General features: G+C 38.0%; 3 protein-coding genes across 5 annotated transcripts in view; 2 read left to right on the top strand and 1 right to left on the bottom strand.

Annotated features, from left to right (window-relative positions):
• The first annotated feature begins 3,662 nt into the window (after window positions 1-3,662).
• Window positions 3,663-8,808, top strand: LOC137197258 (SLC35A4 upstream open reading frame protein-like). Its single transcript, XM_067610548.1, has 3 exons — window positions 3,663-3,745; window positions 5,830-5,928; window positions 6,111-8,808. Exons 1-3 carry the CDS (start codon window positions 3,731-3,733, stop codon window positions 6,306-6,308), a joined length of 312 nt encoding a protein of 103 aa, XP_067466649.1. The 5' UTR covers window positions 3,663-3,730; the 3' UTR covers window positions 6,309-8,808.
• Window positions 8,755-13,754, bottom strand: cd74b (CD74 molecule, major histocompatibility complex, class II invariant chain b). Its single transcript, XM_067610547.1, has 8 exons — window positions 13,736-13,754; window positions 13,414-13,514; window positions 11,971-12,140; window positions 11,440-11,510; window positions 10,539-10,569; window positions 10,186-10,398; window positions 9,692-9,742; window positions 8,755-9,456 (listed from the first exon to the last, which is right to left on the bottom strand). The coding sequence occupies exons 2-7, from the start codon at window positions 13,494-13,496 to the stop codon at window positions 9,699-9,701; spliced, it is 612 nt and encodes a 203-aa protein (XP_067466648.1). The 5' UTR covers window positions 13,497-13,514; window positions 13,736-13,754; the 3' UTR covers window positions 8,755-9,456; window positions 9,692-9,698.
• Window positions 13,755-15,612: 1,858 nt separating this feature from the next.
• The window catches only part of srbd1 (S1 RNA binding domain 1), a 152,125-nt gene continuing 146,452 nt past the window's right edge, over window positions 15,613-21,285 (top strand). Inside the window, exons 1-9 of one of the 3 annotated variants that reach the window (XM_067610546.1) lie at window positions 15,613-15,732; window positions 17,141-17,205; window positions 17,938-18,349; window positions 18,658-18,897; window positions 19,447-19,613; window positions 19,923-20,040; window positions 20,177-20,315; window positions 20,750-20,846; window positions 21,017-21,203. In XM_067610546.1, the coding sequence (XP_067466647.1) occupies window positions 17,141-17,205; window positions 17,938-18,349; window positions 18,658-18,897; window positions 19,447-19,613; window positions 19,923-20,040; window positions 20,177-20,315; window positions 20,750-20,846; window positions 21,017-21,203 (1,425 nt within the window). In that variant the 5' untranslated portion in view covers window positions 15,613-15,732. Of the gene's footprint in view, window positions 15,733-16,432; window positions 16,528-17,140; window positions 17,206-17,937; window positions 18,350-18,657; window positions 18,898-19,446; window positions 19,614-19,922; window positions 20,041-20,176; window positions 20,316-20,749; window positions 20,847-21,016; window positions 21,204-21,285 lie in introns of those variants that run through there. The other 2 variants (XM_067610544.1, XM_067610545.1) reach the window with 2 other exon arrangements.

Below are 21,285 nucleotides of genomic sequence, written 5' to 3'. Positions count from 1 at the left end.
GCTAGCAGAGTGTACTGTATCAGTAGCCATCAGTGGAAACGCTCGCTGAATACTGAACACTGAGGTTAATGAGGTAACTTAACTGAACACGGGCCAACTCAACCCACAAAAAACACTGAGGCGCGCTAAAAGGCTTTCAGGATTAAGTCATGGAGAAATGCGTCACATTATCTGACACACTTAAAAGGTGTCTGAATGATGAACTATATTGCAACCAGCTAAATATTAATTTAAAAGTGATCTGTGGGTAACATCTTTCTACAAACATGCACAGCCAGCAAAAAGACAATACTGCACATAAGTTGCATAACGACAAGACTTGCTTTGCAGACCATTGCACTTCAAGTCAGCATAGCATGTGCAGCACATAAGCCTCTCAATATATACACAGGGATCATCTTATCTATAACAACACAACACCCAACGCAATATAGTGCAGCCAAATGCAGCAGAGCACAGTACAGAGCCAACAGTACACTGCTGAAGTCACAACACTCCCGAGGCACAGTGAAGATTATGAAACTATAATAACTCAGTGCTTTTGACAGAAGCGGCAGCAGGGGGCATTTTGTTCACACAGGCGGTGATAAAAGCAATCGATAATATTTTCCTACCAGGATATAACTTGTTCTTTTACAGTACACCTCCTTTCCTCTGAGAAACAAGTGAGCTTAAAGGATAGGTTCACATGTTTTAAGTGGGTCTTAAAGGACCAGTGTGTAAGATTTGAAATGTAATATAATATTCATAAGTATGTTTTAATTAGTGTATAATCACCTGAAAATAAGAATTGTTGTTTTTGTTACCTTAGAATGAGCCCTTTCTATCTTCATAGGGGGTGTGTCCTCTTCCATGGAGGCCACCATGTTGCACCGCCATGTTTCTACAGTTTTCGTGTTTTACGTTTTCGCAAGTTTCGCAGCCACCGTAGGTTCTCCTACACACTTGGAAGGGGAGGGGTTGAGGGGAGGTGTATTTAGCTGGTTGCAATCTGCAACCTCACCACTAGATATCACTAAATCCTACACATTGTTCTTTAAAACAACAGTTAGGTGTCCAAATGAACATTGAAACAGGTGTTGCTTGCTGTGTTCATACTGACCATTAGATCCCCTTCAGATGATGGAGGACAAAATCCAGATTCCTCATTTTGAGCAAAAATGTATGTAAAAGTTTATCTGAGGACAATATGAGGCTTCAGATGTCTAAGTTAGTCAAAACTAATGTTCTACGGTTAGAGTCTTTTCAGTCAAAAAAGTGTCAAACTTTGTGTCTTGACAGACACTGATGTGTTTTCCTGCTCAGCTGCAGTGGAAGATAACAAAAAGAGGGAATTCTGCACTAAAAAGACAGTAACTTTGAAAGATATTGACTTAATTTGAATGACTGAAGCCTCATATTCACTTCAAATAAACTTTTAAGTACATTTTTGCATGGCAGGAGGGTTGTGGATTTTGTCCCCCATCACTTACATTGAAAGTGCATTATGAAGGGATCTCTTAACAGCCAGCATGAACAGCAGGAATGATTATCAAATAGAAAAAAGTAAACTTGTTCTTTAATGCTAGTTTCCAGATTGCACCCGTGTTGTCAGAGTCTGATAAATCTTTTTTGTGAGCGATTTATTTTTCCCATTTAGTTTGGTGATGGTACAGGAGACACAACACAAATTACACTGAATGCAGTCAGTGAGGTGTACCCAGTGCACTGACATTTTGAATTAGTCCTCAAAGCCTCCTGCAAAACAGTCTTTATGCACTGAAGCTGGTGTGCACAGGGCTTTCTTTTCCCATCTGTTGAATTATAATGGCTATATCTACACAAACAACTCTTTCAATTACTGTCTTGGGTATTAATACAAACCTTTCATTATATAAGAGTGAAAAAATCAGCTAGGCTTGTTGAATAATAGATGAATCTTTAGTCATAAAAGCTATAAAAGTTATTTATTGTTCTGTTGCTCACTGAATATAAAATATTCTGTTTATTTGTCTGTTTATTTTAAACACCTTGTGCCTTATGACACTCCAGCATCTCCTCATCCTCATAATGCTGACAGTCTATCTATAATGTGCTTCTGACGTATATGAATTCACATTACCTCAAAGCACATCACTATAATGATTGCACCATAAGCTTCCATGACCTCTCCTTTTCAGTGACATCCAAAGATTAGTCAGCCAAATATGCCTCAGCCAAAATCAATAACCCTTCTTAAATGATCAACAGTAGTGAGGATCAGAGACACCTTACCTCCATCACTGCTTCCGACTCTTAAATCCTTGCAGTCCAGGGGAGAGTGTGACCACCATTTCATCTCATGCAAAAATATGCAGACTGTTTTATTCCAGCTTGAACAGACCGTTAAATACTGCGCTCCATATCAGGTTGGTGCTGTGATAACCCTGAGTAAGGAAAAGTTAATGGACTCTCTGTCCTGTCGAGTGAGAAGATTAAATACTTTTAGGCCCCCCAGAGTAACAAAGTGCTGCAGAAGAAACTGCAAAGTAGTGTTTAAAAAGTAATCATTTGTTGTGGCAAAATTAATCTTTTAAAATTAGTCTTTAACATACTGTACTGTTCTCTCTTGCAGATTCAGTCTCTCTGTCTCTTCCCATCTCTCAGTCAGATTTAAATCACTCTCTTGTTCTCTCTTAAGTCTCTAATACTTCTCTCCATCTTTCTCAAGCCCTTCCTCGCCTGCTGTCACTCCAAGCTCTGCCATTCACTCTCACTTTCGCAGTCTCTCTGTGATTCACACTTTTGACCTATCATGCAGGCTTTCAATACTTTCTGAGAAAAAATGACTCCACAATGTTTTAAATGCAACTCAGTCCTTGTAATCACTCTAATTATATTTCTGGAGAAAAATGCCACTAATTTACTCCATAATTACTACAATCTTTCTTCCTTACTTAGGCTGTGTGCTGTTACAATGATGGTGAGACGACAGTGCGAATTTATCAGCTCGTGGCTTCTGTGACACTCTGTCCTTCTGTCTCTCTAATTTTTTACTCCAGTTCTCCCTTTTTTGTCCTTTCTGAAGCTCTCTTTATCCCTGCTCTCTCATGCAGACTCTCCAGCACCAGTTAAAAAAATAGAAGAAGAAGAAGCCCAAGTTAATTAGACAGATTCCTCTCAGCTCCCTCTCATTTATATAAGAATAAGGAGATCTATGACTGAATATTTGAACAGAACTGCTTAGCACTAATAGATCAGAAGTATGTAGATATGATGGGTTTTGACAAAACATTTTGGGGTCGGTGTTTAGAGAATGACGCAATTTGCTTTATACAATGTGATATCAAGTCAGTGTAGAGCAGCGCCAGATTATTTAATATATCTTAAGAATTGTGGAGAGGAGATGAAAGGATCAGGAAATGTTACACTAATGAGGCCTATGAGAGTACGAGAGCTGTCTGCCGGTTAAGTGGTTGCGGGGAAATTTTTGAAGTCCTGTCCAATTATCATAACTCTGGAACAGTATCCACACGTACAGTATGTCATTTTGTACAGTGAGAAAAATAGTAAAACGTCTTTTGAACGTTTTTTCATTTTTATTTATGCCTTAATGAAAGTTTTTAGGCTACAGCTAATTATGAAGAATAGTTAAAAAAAAAACACCTCTGCAGGGTCCGTAAGTGACCACTAGAGGGCAGCACGCTTTTCATTTTCATCAAAGCTACAAGAAAAAGAAGAAGAGAAACATCAACAACACTCAAGTGAAGCTATGGCTAATGACAAGGTCGGTGTCCTCAGCTTTCCACGCTTAACGCTGCTTTAATTGTAGATATTTGGGGTTATAACAAACCGCCTAACTTATTATGTCATTCAGGAGGCATCGGATAACGTTAGCATTAGCGTTAGCTGTTGATATTAGCTTAGGTAGAACAGATTGCATGCTATCGCAACATAGCACTCTGGTGTAAGTTTAGCTGAACTATTCTCAGCTAAACTAGTCTAAGTTAACGTCAATATAATTTGATTTGTTGGAGATATTTTAATATATTTAACGTTCTACAGTGCTGTGAATACATATAAGCTACATCAAACATCACATTAACATTCTGTAAAAGAAAAGGGAGAACTGTTGGCTAACTGCTAACCCAATGCTAACTTAGCTAAATTAATAAGAACTAAGAGCGTTTGTTTACCTTTGGTGGTGAGAAAAACGTGACTTAAACTATTTTACTACTCAGTTGGACTGTGTGGAAAACATCCCAGCCTGCCTAACGTATCCTGTCTTTAAGTAAGATTAAAGGACAGGTTCACAATTTCTCAAGTCTGTCTTAAAGCAACAGTGAGGAGCCCAAATGAACAATGAAACAGGTTTGGTTTTTTTTGACATAATCATTCCTCCTGTTCATAAGAAGATCCAGAAGATCCCTTCATAATGCACTTACAGTGTAAGTGATGGGGAGCAAAATCCACAGCTTCCTTCTGTGCAAAAATGTACGTTACAGTTTATCTGAAAGTAATATGAAGCTTCAACCGTCCAAATTAGTCAAATCAAGTAGTTGTGTGTTTGGATTTTATAACTGAACTAATACCAGGAAGCAAGCTTTTCATTTCACTGACGTTTTCACATCACAAATGATGAACAACAGCATTAAAACATTAGTCTTGCTGGTCGAACATGTGACTCATGTAGCTGTTATATCAGTTTGGTGTAGGGCGGCTGCTCTACAGGTGCACTTGATTTAACTGTAACTGTGGTAACTGGATGGAGATAAGCCTCCTGAATGTGCACCTAAAATGTTGTCAAAACTGTAATTTACAATTTCCACTGCAGCCTCCATAATCAGAGGCAGTAAAAAAGGCGTATAAAGGCATGAGGCACAGTTAAAGCACCCCAAATAACCATTTCTCTGACAAAGCACTCAATGCAGAGTGAAAAACAAGAGACATCCGCAAAATGAAACAGATGAAAGAGCAGGGGGAGTTAACAGATAGGTCATTTGAATAGTTATATTTAGAATTTAAAAAAAATCTCTTTCAAATCAAACATCCCAAGATATGATTAGAAAGAATTGTTCTTGCTACTACATTTATAACCTTTTTTTTGACTCAAACAAAGCTCAACCATGTCATGTGATATGCTACTTCAGTACCCTTTACCAGCACATATTACTGGGACCACTACAGAAAATTGCAGATGAACATTTAATATCAAGGAATTCACATTATAGACACATTGACCATACATGGTCAGTAGAGCCATATACTAGGTTTTGACCTAGTCTTGTTTTAAGACAGACTTGAAAAACTGTCCTTTTAAAGTTGAGAATGAGTTCTCTATTATTGTCCTGAAACGTCATACACCGTGTTTACACGTGTCATAATATGTTAATCATCAGTGGCATCAATGTTAATAACTAAATGAGCTAGTTTTGATACACATGTTCCATATTCACTACTGGCAACATAAAGTTTATGTCTAATCTGAATAAATTGGCCTAGAGGTGAATGTTGCTTGGTGTTTCCCACTAAGAAATGCGGTTGATTGGTGAAATAAGCCTAGAAGCAACTTGTTGATAAATGGTCCATATTGGTAAACATTTGTATCTCAGGTCCTAGTTGTTGACTGGTCCAATAATGTAAATTATTTGTTCAAGTCTGACGCTGTTCTTGTTCATATTATAAAGAATTTACTAGGAGACATGATCTTTAGTAAAAGTTGACCTTTTCTTGCCGCCTTAAAAACCCAAACAATATTTCACCCTAGCTAAATGTACTCAATGTTTAGGAAACTGTGGTCATGTCCACTAAACGGCTGTGTGTTTCTCTGTGTGTGTGTGTGTGTGTGTGTGTGTGTGTGTGTGTGTGTAGGATCCTCTGAGCCAACTCAAGGACCTGGGGGACCTGAAGGATCAGCTGGAGGATATCCAGAGACGGATCGAGGATGAGATACAGACTGGGGTTCCTCCAGTAAGATACACACAGGCTCTAACATGTTCAGGCTCAGATTATTCAACCCTGAGTTCTGATCACAGACCAGGCAGCTATAAAAAAAACATATGAAAACTGCTTTAATTCAGATGTAGATATAAAACCACTCTATTAACAACAAAATAGCAGTTCTAATCTCTCCTCTCCTTTTACCTCTTCAGGGTGGCAGTCTGCTGGCTTCTCCTTTCCTGAAAGGTTTTCTGGCTGGGTACATTGTTGCTAGGCTACGCTCCTCAGCGTTGCTAGGTGTTGCTGTTGGAACGTGTACAGGAATCTATGCGGCACAAAATTATGCCGTTCCCAACATTGAAAACACCATCAAAGACTACATCCGTAATCTGAAAGAAGGACGCAAGTGAGGAGACGGGAGGAAAAATAAGAAGAGGGTGCCTTTACAGCTGCATACGGGAACAGACACAGTACCTGTCAAAACTTTGGACGCACCTTCCCGTTCATTTGAATGAGAAAGTGTGTCCAAAGTTTTGACTGGTACTGTATGTATTTGGAAAAAGTTTTAGATGTTTCAACAGCTATTAATTTCTCCTTCCAAATGGTTGGATAAATAGTCAAATTCTAAAGTTGCAAGCCAACATGTAGAGTAAGGAGCCACCTGAATATAGAAAAGGTGTGACTGTAATGCATTTTGAATAGACTGAGCATGTAAAATGATTACAAATGCAATTAATCATTAGACATGAGACCCCATATGTCCTTCCAATTTGGTTAATGAATGAAATTCAGATAGACTGCTACCATTTTGGAAAAAAAAAAAAAAGTTAAAGCTGCTATTATTGATTTCTGACCCCAACTTCGTCTTGCCTGGGACTAAATGCTTTCCGAGGATTTCTTGATACACAATGAGACTAACCAGTAACCACATTTGAGGGGCAGGCATGTTGCTATTTCACCTGTTTTCTAAAGTAGAAAAACATGTCTCCTCTCTTATACTATTCATATAGATTGTTGAGTTTCTCCCAGAAGAACTTTTTGCATGTGATGTGTTAGTGCTTTATAAAAAATTGTCCTTATTTGGTGTCTGTTGAACATGAGGCATGTGAGATTCAGAGATTTGTTTTGTTGTCTTGTACCCTCTAGTGGTCAGAAATCAATTACAGCAGCCCTATCTAATTTTTGGTAGATGCTCAAGATAGAGCATGTAAAAATTGTCCCACATCACATCTCATGGTGCTTCTCTGCACAAAACCTGTCAAAACATTTCATGGTTCTTGTTATTTTCACATTGCTCTCAGGTGTCAGAGCAAAGTCTGTGGTGTCATGTGATCTGTCCTTCGCAGGTAACTGCACATCCTTTCATGTGGTTTTAGCTTAATTTTGTATTTGGTAAAACATTTCTACTTTTAAATTATAGTCCTCTTCTCTGTGGAATGTCAGAGATCTGTCATTTTAATAATTGTAAAACATTTCTACACTCCATTCAAAAAGGAGTATGTTTCACTATATATTCTCCCTCACACTGCTAAAAGAAAGTCATTCTGACTTTAGTTTGCAAGAGCTGGGAAACACAGTAGTCTATCAGGACAAAACGTACGCCAAAGTGAAATTTTAGTTGTAAGATGTAGTTTTTATTGCACTTGGGAGTTTTATCAAAACAGGGAAGTAAAAGTATTTTATGTAAAATATGTATTTAGAGTGCCTACTCTGGTCCGGACTTGATATTATCATCTCATGCCATGTGTGCAATAGCCTTTCCTGATGGGATTTGGCTGCCTATTTTCTATGCTGGAAACTTGTTGATCTCTTGCACTTGTAGAAATTTTAGAGATTTAAAGCTGTTACTTTGTCTTACAACAACCAATGAGGTTCATTTTTGTCTCCATAAACATCAAAACCTGTCAAAGCAACTCAGTGATTAAGTGACAGTTTTACTCATTTAAATATGGTGTCTATATCATATGTTGATGTGTTGTATGTACTGTAAGGGTTTGTAAAAGTGAGGAAAAAAATGCTGTTGCTGCAACATAACAGTAGCAAACCTCAGAATATAGCAGATATGCATGAGATTGAATTTTAATTTTGCTGGTCAGATGTTTCACTTAGGTGCATAACCTGGATAGTAACACACATTTTCGTCCCCCTTATGATTTAAACCCACAAATAGGGTTTATACCCATCCATGAAATACACAGCTATGTATTTCACAATATGTCTCTTATCTAATTAAAACCATCATTCTTAAAAAATTTTTACCAATCTATACATTTAAACACTACAGTATACACTCACTGTGCACTTTATTGGGTAAAACTGTGCAATCTATTGCAATCCACGTCTTCACATGACAGCAACATTATTTGTCCCAGTTACTTAATTGCTACCATTGAAATGAACACAGCTTATGTGCACAGTGCAGTAACAGGTACTACACAAAAAGGCCATTAAGGAGAAAACGTGTGTGTTCAGTTTGAGCTTCTGTCTTTATTTTCACGTTGACTGGAAAGTCTATCAGAAAATTATGTGTACTGTATGTTTGGTAACTGGAACCCAGAAACAACTTGTGCCTATTGACAATCATTGTGTTGCTGCTCTTATATATTTCATGGTTTTAGTTTCTTAATTTCCTGAATTATGTCTGTGCATGTTTTCTCTTGTTGTTTGAGGTAATACCATCCTTTTAATACATTGATATGCTGTAGAAGACGACGAGTCAGTTGATGGTGCTTTGTCTCACTGGCTAATCTAACTGACTTGTTGTCATGGGTATTCGCTCCTTCACATCAATCCCGGAGTATTCAACTTCACTATTTGAAATCCCGTTGTGATTTTATAAATGAAAACCATTCAAACTGTCTTCAAAAGGTTTATTTGGGTTGTTCAAATAAATGGAAAAAATACAGTTAACAGTTGTCTCAGAACTAGTTTCTGGTTGTGCCAAATATGTCAATGCTTTAACAGTTTTATCCTTTTAACTTTAGCCAAACGTTCACTGATCCAGGTGACCACACTGTTTATCTGCAGGATTTTTGGTTAAATTCATCTAAAGGCCTGGTGGTCCTATATCTACATGTTGCCAAAACAAACAAAAATGATATGTATTAATGCCTTCTGCCCACACTAGCTGCTTTTCATGCTGTTATTTATCAACTCACTGCTCTTTACAAACTTCCCAACATCAAAAATTAGTTCCTTTTATCAAACTGACATGGGACAAAATTTGAATAAAACCTTTTTTTAAGTCTGTAAAACAATAAGAAAGTATTTTAAATCCTTAACTTTTACTAGCCTTTAAAAACCGAAAGATGAAAGCGTATGATCAATAAGCATCAATAGCAAAAGTTACTGCTGTCCATATAATATTGATTTCAGATGAGTTGCAATAAACTGATAAGATGGTAGCAAGAAGTTATAATTTGGTAATTTATCATTAGTATATAAAACTCCATTAGCTTATCAAGTCCTACAAATATGAAGATTATAAGCTGACAAAATGGTAAAATATCATGATTATGAGCTGAATCGTCGCTGGTCACTGGAGGAGATTCCCATCAGCTGCAAGTACCAAGAAACAGACAACAGATGATGGAAAATACAATCAATTTAAAGTTTTAGCAATGTCCTTTAAAAATAATCACTTTCCAAAAGTTTTTAAATGTTTAAGATCTGAAAAAAACTTCTTGATTGGATTGAATTCAACTGAAAAGCATATAATCACATCCTGCATGAGGCTCACAGATATTCATGTATACATAGAGAATGTGAATCAGGAACACCGTGTGGTACTCACCTCAGTTTCAGGCATCAAGATCAGGCATAGTCAGCACACTGCTCATGCCACCTAAAGAGAAAGAAGTATGAATACATAGTAGCCTGGGTTCTTAAAGTTTTTCAGTCTTGACCAAAATAACCACATTGTTTGTATGATTCAGTCTCATTCTACTTGAGATATGAGATATTGAGATATGATTTGAGATATTCAGCTAAATAACAAACAAGCAACAACATCAAATATGCTGTATGGAGAGCAAAAGTGTAACCATGTGGTATCAGTGAAAAAGGTGATTTTCCATGAAATTTAGCTGTCATAATGTTGGTAAAATAAAACTTAAGTACAAGTTTTTAGTCAAAGTACTACATATATTAACTTAAAACATACAATGTACCAAAACTCTGGTTCAAAACTGCAAATATTGTCACAATTAGTTTTTTTCTGGTTATCTATAAATCTTCATCTCTATAAATCTGACTTGTTAGGTTTTCTGACCAGTTATCTTGTCTCACCAATGAGGGAAGCTGCTCTGCATCTGGCAGTTCCCATGGTCATGGATCCAGGGATCACTTGCCCGTTGACTGGGTTCACGCACCAGCAGTGCTTCCCAAAGCATTGCTGGGCCCGGTAGAGGCCGCGTGAGTCACAGACAGGGCGGAAACCTGGCACCTGCACGGCCTTCATACCAGCAGCCTCCAGCTGGCACTCGGTGGCCTGCTGAGGGACTGGGCGAGCGGGGGAGGAAAATGGAGAAGAAGAATGTCAGAGAAAAAAGTGTTAACATGGGAGGGGGAAAAAAGGAGGATGTAATTGTAACCATGAATTCTTATTATGGTTAGATAGGATAAACATGATTCATAGATACCTGTTTTGTCTGGGGCTCCAGTAGAAGCCTCCTGCAATACAATCAGTGGAAGAAAACAGAAATAAGAAAACGATCCACATCCTGAGCTTTGTTTTAGTAGAAAATAATGGGATTAAATCCATAAGAGGAACAAGACACAACTATCAGTGTCACCGTATTTTTATTTTTTATATTTTTAAAAAAAAAAGTGTGATAGGAACTTGCAGTAGAAAAAAAAATGGATTCAATGGTTACTAGAGCTTGACTGATAAATCTCCTAGACTGTTATATCAGTATCAGAATATTTGTCGGCTGATAAGTAACTAGACTCTAAACGCTTCGCTCATAGAGACTGAGGACAATCTCCCAGCTTTTGTTGTTAAAACTGGGTGGAAACAATTAGAGGGTTTAAGAAAAAAAAAAACTGCATTGCAGAACCAACCCAAAGTCTTTAGGGCAGCCTGTCATATTGGGGCGGTGACATGCAGTTCACTATGGAGGAGAATGGGGGAAGAGCATCATTTCCAGTAAGGTGTGTCCTTGACAAAATGTAAGGGGCGTTGGTTTGTTAGTGGCCGTTCTCGCCGCCGATCAAGCAACTTCTGTGCATTTAGAAATCCCCAGATTTCGATAGGCGGAGATCTCCGTTTGTCTGGTATCGTAAGACTAGTAAGTCACAAGAAACTATCTAAAAGATAGTTTATCCACCAGAAAGCACTAAAAAGTCAAATTTACAACTGCAAAGTGTCCCGCTCACTATATACTGTATAACTTACAATTCTTTACAAAACAAATTTAAGGGATCCTTGTTAAAATATGTATATAAAAGAAATATCAATCAATATCTCTTTATTAAAGTTCTCAAACCTTCCAATATTGATTTTAGTATTGACCTTAAGAATCATGTAATAGGCTCTTTTACCTCATCCACAGAGTCATCCATCAGCTCGGGCAAGGCACTCATGGGCATGTGCATCCGCACAGGCATAACATCTACAGACAGAAGACAGCGTGTGTTAGACGTAGAAAAACATACTGATAAATTAGACCCCAACAGAAATAAATGGGAAGAATACTGCTGAGGAGAAAAGGATATTTAAATCCAGTCTAACACCCAAAGAAAGTCATCCCTACACAGCTTGTTTTAAACACTGACAAGGATTGTATCAATTTTCTAAAAAGGTCAATTATGTTTTTGTGTCTACTGGGAAAGTCCCATGCATTCCCAATAAGTGTGTGGTTCAGTTAGGATTTAGATTTAGAAAAAAGAGGAAGAAATTGGTTCGCACGTAAGTCCCCTGAACTGATTTACTGATTTCAAATGCTTTGTTACTGTTTATTTTTCTCTCTTTCTATCATGTTATTTATCAATTCTGCAGTGTAGGACACTGTGCTAAATGCCCACAGTGTATTCTATATCCCTCCTAATTTGAATTAATTTTGGCATCCTCACCAGATCTTCCCTTCGTCATCTCTGCCTTCAGGCCGTTGTTCTGTTCCTCCAGAGATTTGATGTCATTCATCTGGCGGTACATGAAGTAGCCGATCATAAACTGGCCCACAATCAGCACACAGGCCAACAGGGTTATAAATGCCACCTTATAGGCCCGAGTGGGACGGCCACTGGAAAGCAAGACGCAATGGAATCAGAGGGATAAACAGTGAAAAAAGGAGAGAAGTCTTGAGATTTAATATAAAAGGAAACATTATCATTAGTCATTTTATCTGTTTAAGTATCAGTTCTTGGTCAAAAAAGGGCAAAAAATATTGATCAAGAGTCAGAGAAGAAAAAGGTGAGGAATGTAAATTATGAGGAACATCGTAGAGGCTGATGCTTGGCTGAGAATCGGAGAATTCTCTAAAACAGGAACCCAGCCACGCTACGTAGTGTATATTTCATCAAAGACTGAGTGATGAAATCAGCTGTTGCCAAGCAGATTCCTATGTGAAAGTTTGGGAATTTTTCATATCTGCCTTTTCCCTTGTTAACTCACACCAAGGAGGAGTTTGGAAAATCGCATTTATCCAAATGACGTCCTCTCTGATATGCTTTAATCTCAGCTAACTGGTGTGTCAATTTTGTAATAAATTGATACTAAACGTCATTAAATACAGTATTGATTTTGTAATGTTCCAATCAGGATCTTTTTCCTCTAAGTCTTTAAACACAATATGGTCTATGAAGACATCTACCTATAGAAAAAAAGAAAAACCCTTTTAAGGGACCATACAGGTTTTATTACTCTAAAAATCATGTATACTTTACAATATAATACTGTTGACAAATTTTAAATACATGCTTTAGACTATTTTTTTAGGAGTTATATTAATTTCCATACAATATGAAAATCTATCCGCAGGCTCTTGGAACTGGTTACAGATTGGTAATCAATTACTTTAGTGATTATTATTGTGTGATACTGCATTACCTCATAACAATAATGTAATTTAAAAAAAAAAAATGCAATTGATTTTTATGCCAACCACTGGTTGTTTGGAAGGTAGGAAATTACATAAAAATACAAAACAAAACACCATGTTTTACATTGTGGTTACATGTAAAGTGAGAGTACATGTAGTTTGTTGTAAATAGGTTGGTACGATCTGGCCCCACCTATTCAAATGTAGTCCAGTTCAATCTCATCTTAGGTAAAATCACAGGAAACTCACATTTTCTCTGTTATTCTTCCTTCCTCTCTCTCTCTCTCTCTCTGTGACACACCAAAAATTTTTCTTTCTTCCATCTTTTTTTCAGGATTTTTTATGATCTCATCAAAGTATTCTCTTGTACTAATTTAAATGGTTTAATTGTTTTTTGGACCCAATACTGTGATGGGTCTACTGTGGTTGGGACCCCATTAAAACATAAACAAAGAAAGACAAACACAGTCCTTACCTCTGTCCTGATGCTCCTACATTGATGGCTGTTTGGCTGGGAGGGCTGAGGAGAGGCTGGGTTGTGTTCTCGGGGTCCGACATCTTCACACAAACACAGACCTGGAAACGCACACATACATATTAACACAGGTGTTTAAACACAAAAAATATAATGATACTGATACAGACATACTTACACATGTACTTACACACACACACACACACACACACACACACACACACACACACACACACACAGAAATAATACTGTACTTTGTTTCTGGTGAGGTTCCAACAAGCTGTTCCACAAATGTAAATGGAGGGATTCAGTGAGATTTTACCTTTATTTCTGCGGACAGACAGGAGGAACTGAAAGTAACAGGCGGGGAAAACCAACACTCAAATTGTACTCTGGGCTGGGTTTCTTTCAAACTAAATTTCTGATTGGTTGCTCATGTTGATGCATAATCAGTTACCAGGGGCAGAGTGTAACGATATTTAGCAATCATCAGACAGCTGCTGTAGATGTTTTTAGTTCCTTTTGATATTTATATATCATTTAAATATATTAATTAAAAGAAAATAATATGCCAATGATAAGGATTAGGGAAAAAATGATTAAATTAGTGTTTGGGTGTTAGTAATATTATTTTTCAGAAGTATTTAGCTAGTAGTATTAATAGTATTCCAAGTAATATTCTGGTTTGAGGGCTTTTTATTCTCTACTGAGATGTTTGCATTGTGGGTCCTTTGTTTTCTGTAGAATTAAATTCATAATATTTCATCTTTCAGGATTAATTTATCCAAAACATAGTCACACAAATCACCTTTTCTGGCTCTTGATCATAGCCCCCGAGCTTTTAGGTCCCACTATCCTCTGCAGACCCCAGTATTCAGACACTGTAAAGTCATTTCAAGACAACGGAGGAAGTGTCAAAAAGATTATACAGAAATATTGATGTATTTTTTGATTTTAATTATACATTATGAATAAATATCAACATCTGCTTAGAGATCTCTGCTCATCATGTCTTATTTTCCTCCTGTATACCTATTCTAAATATGTATGGACATATACATAAACCAAAATTATGGCATCTCACATATGAGCTTGCTCACCTAAATCAGATTTTTTTGGAAAGTTGATCAACACTGATTTATGACAAGTAGAGATAAAATGACAGTCTGACATTTGAGAGGCGGTGGCTGATTAAAGGAAGTGAAAGTGCAAAGAGGGGCACAGGGGGGATGTTGTGAAACACTAACAGTTGCAGAAAATCAAACAATTATCATATGACTAATGTCTGATATATTTAATCCCAGTAAAGTTAGTAAAGTGAAGCAGAAAGTTGTAGTCTAGCCATAGTTGCATCATCTACATGATGCAACTATGAGTTACATCAGCACATACAGAATAAAATCTGAAATTCTGTGGCAAATGATTGAGATGTGCAATGAACATTGATTTTAAAATGACTATTGGTACAGTCTTACAGTCTGTCAGCTGCCTGTATAAACACTGAAACAGGTTTTGCTTGCTACAATGATTCATCCTTCCTTGTTCATACTGATGGGGGACAAAATCCACTGTTCTCTTTTTTGAGCAAAAATATATTTAAAAGTTTTTATGAAGTTAATATGAGGTTTCAACTGTCTGAGTTAGTCAAATAAAGAGGATATCTTCCATAGTTAAAATATTTTTAGCAAAAAAATTCCCTCTTTGTGTCTCAACGGACAGTGTTTTTCTGCTCAGTTGCAGTGGAAGGATCATAATATAAAGAGGAAATTTGGCACTAAAAAGACTATTAAAGATATTGACTTGATTTGAGTAATGTGGAGGGCTGAAATAAACTTTTAAATACCTTTTTTCATGGAAGGAGGGCTGTGGATTTTGTCCCCCATTTTTTGGCCAGTATGAAGCAAGAACAACATGCGTCATGAGTTCATTTGGGCACCTGACTATTGTTTTAATGCAGACTTGAAAAATTGTTTTAAAAGTTTTCCTTTAATAATAATGATGAATATACTGAACATTTGTATACTTAAGAGCAAGAAGAAGAAACGGGTTCTGCAGAAACATTTTCATTATCATTTTCATTATTATTCATGTCAATCTGCTGCTACACAGTCTAGTCCAGTAGGTGGCGGTAATGAGCCTGTAAGTTGACTTATCAAGCGAAGAAGAATGACGTCATCCTTTACAGACTTTAGGACGCTGTGATTGGTTGAACTCACACTGTTGCAGGAAACAGCTTTTCTGCATCAGTAGCTGGTTTCCAACGCAGTAACTGTCACACAGCAGCCATAAAGAATATTGAGCATTTTCTACGGAACAAAGGTACCATTCGTTACGTTTGACATCATGTGAGGAAGTTGAAATTGAATTGAAATGACACGGTTAAGCGGCAGCTAGCCAGCTAACTTTGCTAGCTTTACCGTGAAGCGCCAAATTTGAAATTACAGCTAACCTTGGTTGTGATAGCTAGCAGACATATGCAAGTTAATGGTCAATGCCGTTTCAGTAAATGCAATATTGCTACTAAAGTCAGCACAGATAAGATGCTTTCTGTTTAACGGTAATTTGCTTGGTAACAATGTGTGAACTGTGGGTAATTTAACACTTCTATGGTAAGGCTCTTACCATAATTTTATGAAGTCAGTTAGCCAGTGGTAAATTCGATTAATCTGTTGATTGTTTTCTCGATTAATTTATTAGTTGTTTGGTCTATAAAATATCAGAATCAGGTTTATTGCCCAGTAGGTTTGCACATACAGTGGGGTCCATAGTCTAAGACCGCTAGACAAGATAGGCTACTTCTATTTTGCATTTGTTTCAAATGTAATGCAGGTTTTTTCATTACAAATGATAATATCAGCTTAACAATTTGAGTGATACTTTGAATCTTTGAAAAATGTACATGAATTTCAGAATATCTTAGTATTAGTAGTTACATGTCCTACTTTTACATTAATGGCAGCATACACTCGCGCATGGACTCCACAAATTCGTGCAAATAGCCTTCAAATGCCCCCATAAATATTCACTGGGGTTGAGGTCAGTTGAATGTGGAGGAAAGTCCATGACCTCCTTGGTCTTCTTTGGTCTTGAAGTAGCTCTCGCAAAGGCTTTGAGGTGTGTTTGAAGTCATTATCCTGCTGCAGTATGAATCTTTTTCCACAAAGATGCAAACAGATGGTGTAGCATGTCTCTGAAGGTACAGGCTACACCCTGTCCAAGTTACTTGTCTTTGGACAGGGTGTCAGTTCGGTGCAACTCTAGAGTAGGAAAAACACCCCCAGACTAGAATATTCCCTCCACCATGTTTCACAGCTGGTTTGATACACTGCAGTATCATTCTCTCTCCTGTTCGTCTCCTTAGATACACCCCTCTGTTACTGTCATAAATCTCAAACTTGGAATCATCAGTAAATAGGACTTTTTTTCCAGTCATCCACTGTGAAATGCTGGTATTTCACCCCAAGCGTTTCCCCTCCTGAGAAGTGGTTTAGAAACTTGTCCTCTGAGACCACTACACTCTGTAATGAAGTTGCTTTTCTATCTCTCAGGGAACTAAGCTTGATGTATTGATCCTCTGATGGTGCAGTTACTTTAGGTCTGCCTCATCATACTTTGGATACAACTGATCGAGCTAACCGAACTAATCGAACTGAACTAATCAACTAATCGTTGCAGCTCCAAATTACAGGACAGATGCAATTGTAGCTAACTTAACCTTCTCTAACAGATGATGCGAAGACCCCGAACGACAACTGGCAAAGCTGTAAAGTACCAAGATGTGGACTCAGACCTGTAAGTGATTTTTATCCTTCTGGAGTATATTTTCACTGTTTTTAAGAATGACACTTAGTGTTATCAGTTCTCATGTTCATCACAGGGCTATTAGCGAAATGAAGACACACATACTCATAGGCAAACCTGGGGAAAACATATAAAGTAGCAGAAAGAATTCTTATTCTGTCATTCTTTGGTTTGGTTTGGTTTTATTCTGTCATAAACCAACCCACACATAACACACATTTTCACATGTTCAGTAGGAAAACTAACAAACGAAAGCACACAGATTCAAACTACGAACATAAAACATGGACATGCAGAAAAACAAACAGCACATAAAACAAAGAGTCAAAAACATTCAAAATTAACATGACCTATTTCTATAGTGGTCCTGGCTTACCCCAAAATCATGACAGCAACAAATACTGCTGTGCCCCTGCTACGTTACTGACTGAATGTTGTGAGATGCAGATATAGTAGATAATCATTATACAAGTTGTACAATTTTACTAAAATACTAGATATATTCATCCATCTCTCCTCTTTACATTTCATTAAATAAGAAATTTATACACCTGTCATCATCTGGTAAACTGTTCCAAATGTTACCCCCCACACTCTGAAAAGATAGAGATCCAAAACTTCCATATCTTTTTGTATTTTGACTGAATTTTGACTATGCTTCAAAATACCTAGTACTTATAATATGCTGATCTTATGCTACTTTTGTTCTTACTTTACCATCAGGTCATTTTCCCAGATAATAAGCAGCGATGATGAAGATAATGAAGAATGGAGGCCGTCAGAGCCAAAGCCAAAAGCCCCCAGCCGCACCTCCAGAGCCCCTGCAACAGGGGAGAAGAAAGCTGCTGCCAAGAGAACTGCTAAATCAAAGGAACCAAAAGAACCCAAAGCTCCCAGAGTGCCTAAAGAGCCTAAACCAAGGGCACCACGAAAACCTGCTGCAGAGCGCAAAACACGGGCCCCTACACTCCTGAAGGATCCTGCTGCATCAGGTCTGGCTGGAACAAAGAGGAAAAAAATTGATGAGGGCAAAAATGATGATGAGCCTGGACAAGGTGACGGAGGAAAGCCAACAGACTGTCCAGAGGGAGAGAGGGCCAAAGAGGGTGAGCCAAGTATCAGAATGAAGGAGGAGGTAAGACTAATGATAATTTTAGTAACACACACACAGTAGTATGCCCTCAAAGAAGTACTGTAACACAGGTTTATAACTGACTTTAGAATATCTGTGTGTTACTGTGCTCTGTGTTCTAATATATTGAATAAATTTAGTTATTTTCCCCAAGTTTTTCATTCTTGTTTCAACAGTTTATAAATACAACAATGCTCTCTGTTGTGTATGCCTCATGTTACCTTCTTACAAACAAAGTACATATCCCATTATTAATTTTACATCACGTGTTTCTCATCCCTTTTTCTTTCTTTTTCTGTTTTCTCTTGTAGAGGGTGTCATTTATTGTTTCAGAAGCCCATCAGGCAGACAGATGGGCAGGCGAGGGGTCATCAGTAGCTGGGTTTAAAGTAAAGAAAGAGGAAGTGAAGGAGGAAGATTTCACATTTGGTGAGCCCTCTCTAAAGAAACAGAAGACCAGTGGTGCCTGCCAGGGACAACACACTGCCTTACCGTCATCAACAGCACAAGCTCTGAGGAATGAACTCAATATGAACTGGGACCTAATAGAGGTATTTTAGGCTTTGTTGGTGTGTGTGTTTTATGTGGGGAAAAGGGTTTGTCTGACTGCCAGACACACATTGCTAAAATGTGTGGACAATTTGAAAGTGACTCAATGGAGCATCCCTGAAACTGCACCATCAATTGAAAACAGCAAAACTTGTGTTTTTACATGAAACGCTGCCAACTGAAAGATAAAACCTGTCCAGTAACCACATAGCAGTAATGTTGATAGCCGATTGATACAGGCTTTTAATAAAATATAACTACCTTGGTGAGTTGAGTGCGTACATTAAGATGCAAAGGACAGGAAATGTCAACATTTTACCAGTGCAAGTTGTTCTTTCTCATGACTGAGAGCACCCAGACTCAAGCAGCTATCCAATAGGTGAGCTGAACACTCATAGTGACAGTATGCATATCCATAGTTACTTATATCTGGACAAAATGACTACAAAACAGTTTAATAGTTGGTGTTTATATTGTCAGTGTCTGGCAGCCTACTTATTATATGGATATACTGTATGAATATCTGCATGTATGTGTGTCTTTCCGCTTAGGTGCTGTCCATCCTGACATGTGTGGAGCGATGGGTGTGTGCAAACATCATAATGCTGCTGCGTGAGGAGAACACTGTGCCGTTCATGGTGCGGTACCGCAAAGAGATGATTAACCAAATGGACGCTGATGCCGTCCGAGATGTCCAGCTGGTATATGAGGAGTTATGGTAGGCAAATGAAACATCTTACACCTTATTACCCCATTAAATGCATGCAGAGGCACATTCAGATACAGTTCCCTCAAACCTCAGCCATGAAATGTTTTCTCATATAAGCCGAGCAGAGCAGGGTTTATCTCCAGGCAGCATATTTGACTTTGGCCACTAGATGGTGCTAGTGGTCAAGCTTTGAGGCTTGGAACAGTGATCATTTTACATGTGTGCATATGAATACTTTTTATCTTGTGTAGCTGTGTGTGTTGTAATTGTTTAATGTATATAATCTGTTTGCATGTGTGTACGTGTTCGTTGCTAAAGCTCTCTGGCTAAGAAGACCCAGTCTGTGATTCAGACCCTGAAGAAGGATGGGGTTTTGACTGCTGAGCTGGAACAAGACCTGAGGAGCTGCCGATCAGCTGATGAACTGGATCATGTGGTCAGAATGACATTTTTAGGCTAAAGTAATACCTGTAATTTGATTTGTGGTTGTTTATCCACACTTTGCATGAAAGTGGGTCTTGCCACTCTCCTTACCAGTCATCTCAGTCCAGTGCTTCTGTCTTTGTCTGTAGTATTCTCCCTATAAGAAAGGCAGCAAGCTGACGAAGGCTCGCAGGGCCAAAGCTCTCGGCCTTGAGGTGGCTGCCTCCACACTGATGGACACACCACACACTCTGGATTTAAGGGCATGGGTTAAACCTGGTACTGAAGGTAAGACAGACAGACATACGTACTCACACACAATGAGAGGTTTAAACATTATGAATAATTAAACCTGGACGGGAACCTCCCTGTGTCAGACTCAATTTTTTACTTAATAGATCACATTTAGGGAAACTACTAATACTATCCATTTATTATGTACAGATTTTGACCAGTTTAGGATATTTGTTCAATTAGGTCACATTCTTAACAGCCACTGGGCAAGACAGTTTTATTTAGCTTTGATTCAAGTAGTGCACAGACTGATTCACACACATGTTCATGCACAAACCCAAATATAATCCCAGTATTATTGTGCAAAAAGCTCATTGTTGAAATTATGTATTGTCCTTTCAGATTTATAACGTTGTTAAAGGTCCAAGAGAGAATATTGTGTCTAGAAATACAATATGTGTGTGTGTGTGTTTGTGTTTTTCTGTCAGGTCTGTCATCAGTGGAAGAAGTGGCTACAGGTGTGGAGCATATCTTGGCTGATATGATAGCCAAAGACCCTGAGACACTCACCCACGTGAAAACATTGTGAGAACATATCCACATGTGCGCACAACATTTACATTTTTTGTCATCTTTGATTATAATCTTCATAGTGGGCTTTATTTCACTGATCTTGGGGCTAGAGTCTCTTTTGCTCGATACATTGATAATAATACATTGCACTTCCCTTATTTGTGTTTCTCTTTTTGTGTCAGTTGTGAGAACAGCTTCGTGACCATCCAGTCTTCTGTGTCCAAGTCGGCGCTAAAGGGAAAAGAGCAGGAGAAGTCTGACCAAAGTCAGAAGAAACCAGGGGCCAAGCAAACCAAAAACAATGACATTGACAAGTTCCACCTCTACTTTGACTTTACCTGCAACATCCAGCGCATCCAGCCCCATCAGGTAGTCAGAGTCATCTATATCTGTCTCTTGCACATTCATCCATCCAGCTATTCCTAATGAACAGGAAAGAATTTCATGAAAC

Source organism: Thunnus thynnus, chromosome 14, assembly GCF_963924715.1.
Source record: "Thunnus thynnus chromosome 14, fThuThy2.1, whole genome shotgun sequence".
Lineage (NCBI taxonomy): Eukaryota > Metazoa > Chordata > Actinopteri > Scombriformes > Scombridae > Thunnus > Thunnus thynnus.
This window is presented reverse-complemented; position numbering and strand designations above follow the sequence as displayed.

Bases quoted from the DNA above. Each gene is read 5' to 3' on its own strand.
- cd74b (XM_067610547.1), bottom strand. From the start codon at position 13,496: ATGTCGGACCCCGAGAACACAACCCAGCCTCTCCTCAGCCCTCCCAGC. The intron at 11,511-11,970 runs GTGAGGATGCCA...TTCTGTCTGTAG, and splicing joins GATGACGAAGGGAAGATCTG to ATGTTATGCCTGTGCGGATG. The intron at 10,399-10,538 runs GTATCTATGAAT...CCGCTCGCCCAG, and splicing joins TGGAGCCCCAGACAAAACAG to TCCCTCAGCAGGCCACCGAG.
- LOC137197258 (XM_067610548.1), top strand. The intron at 5,929-6,110 runs GTAAGATACACA...TTACCTCTTCAG, and splicing joins TACAGACTGGGGTTCCTCCA to GGTGGCAGTCTGCTGGCTTC.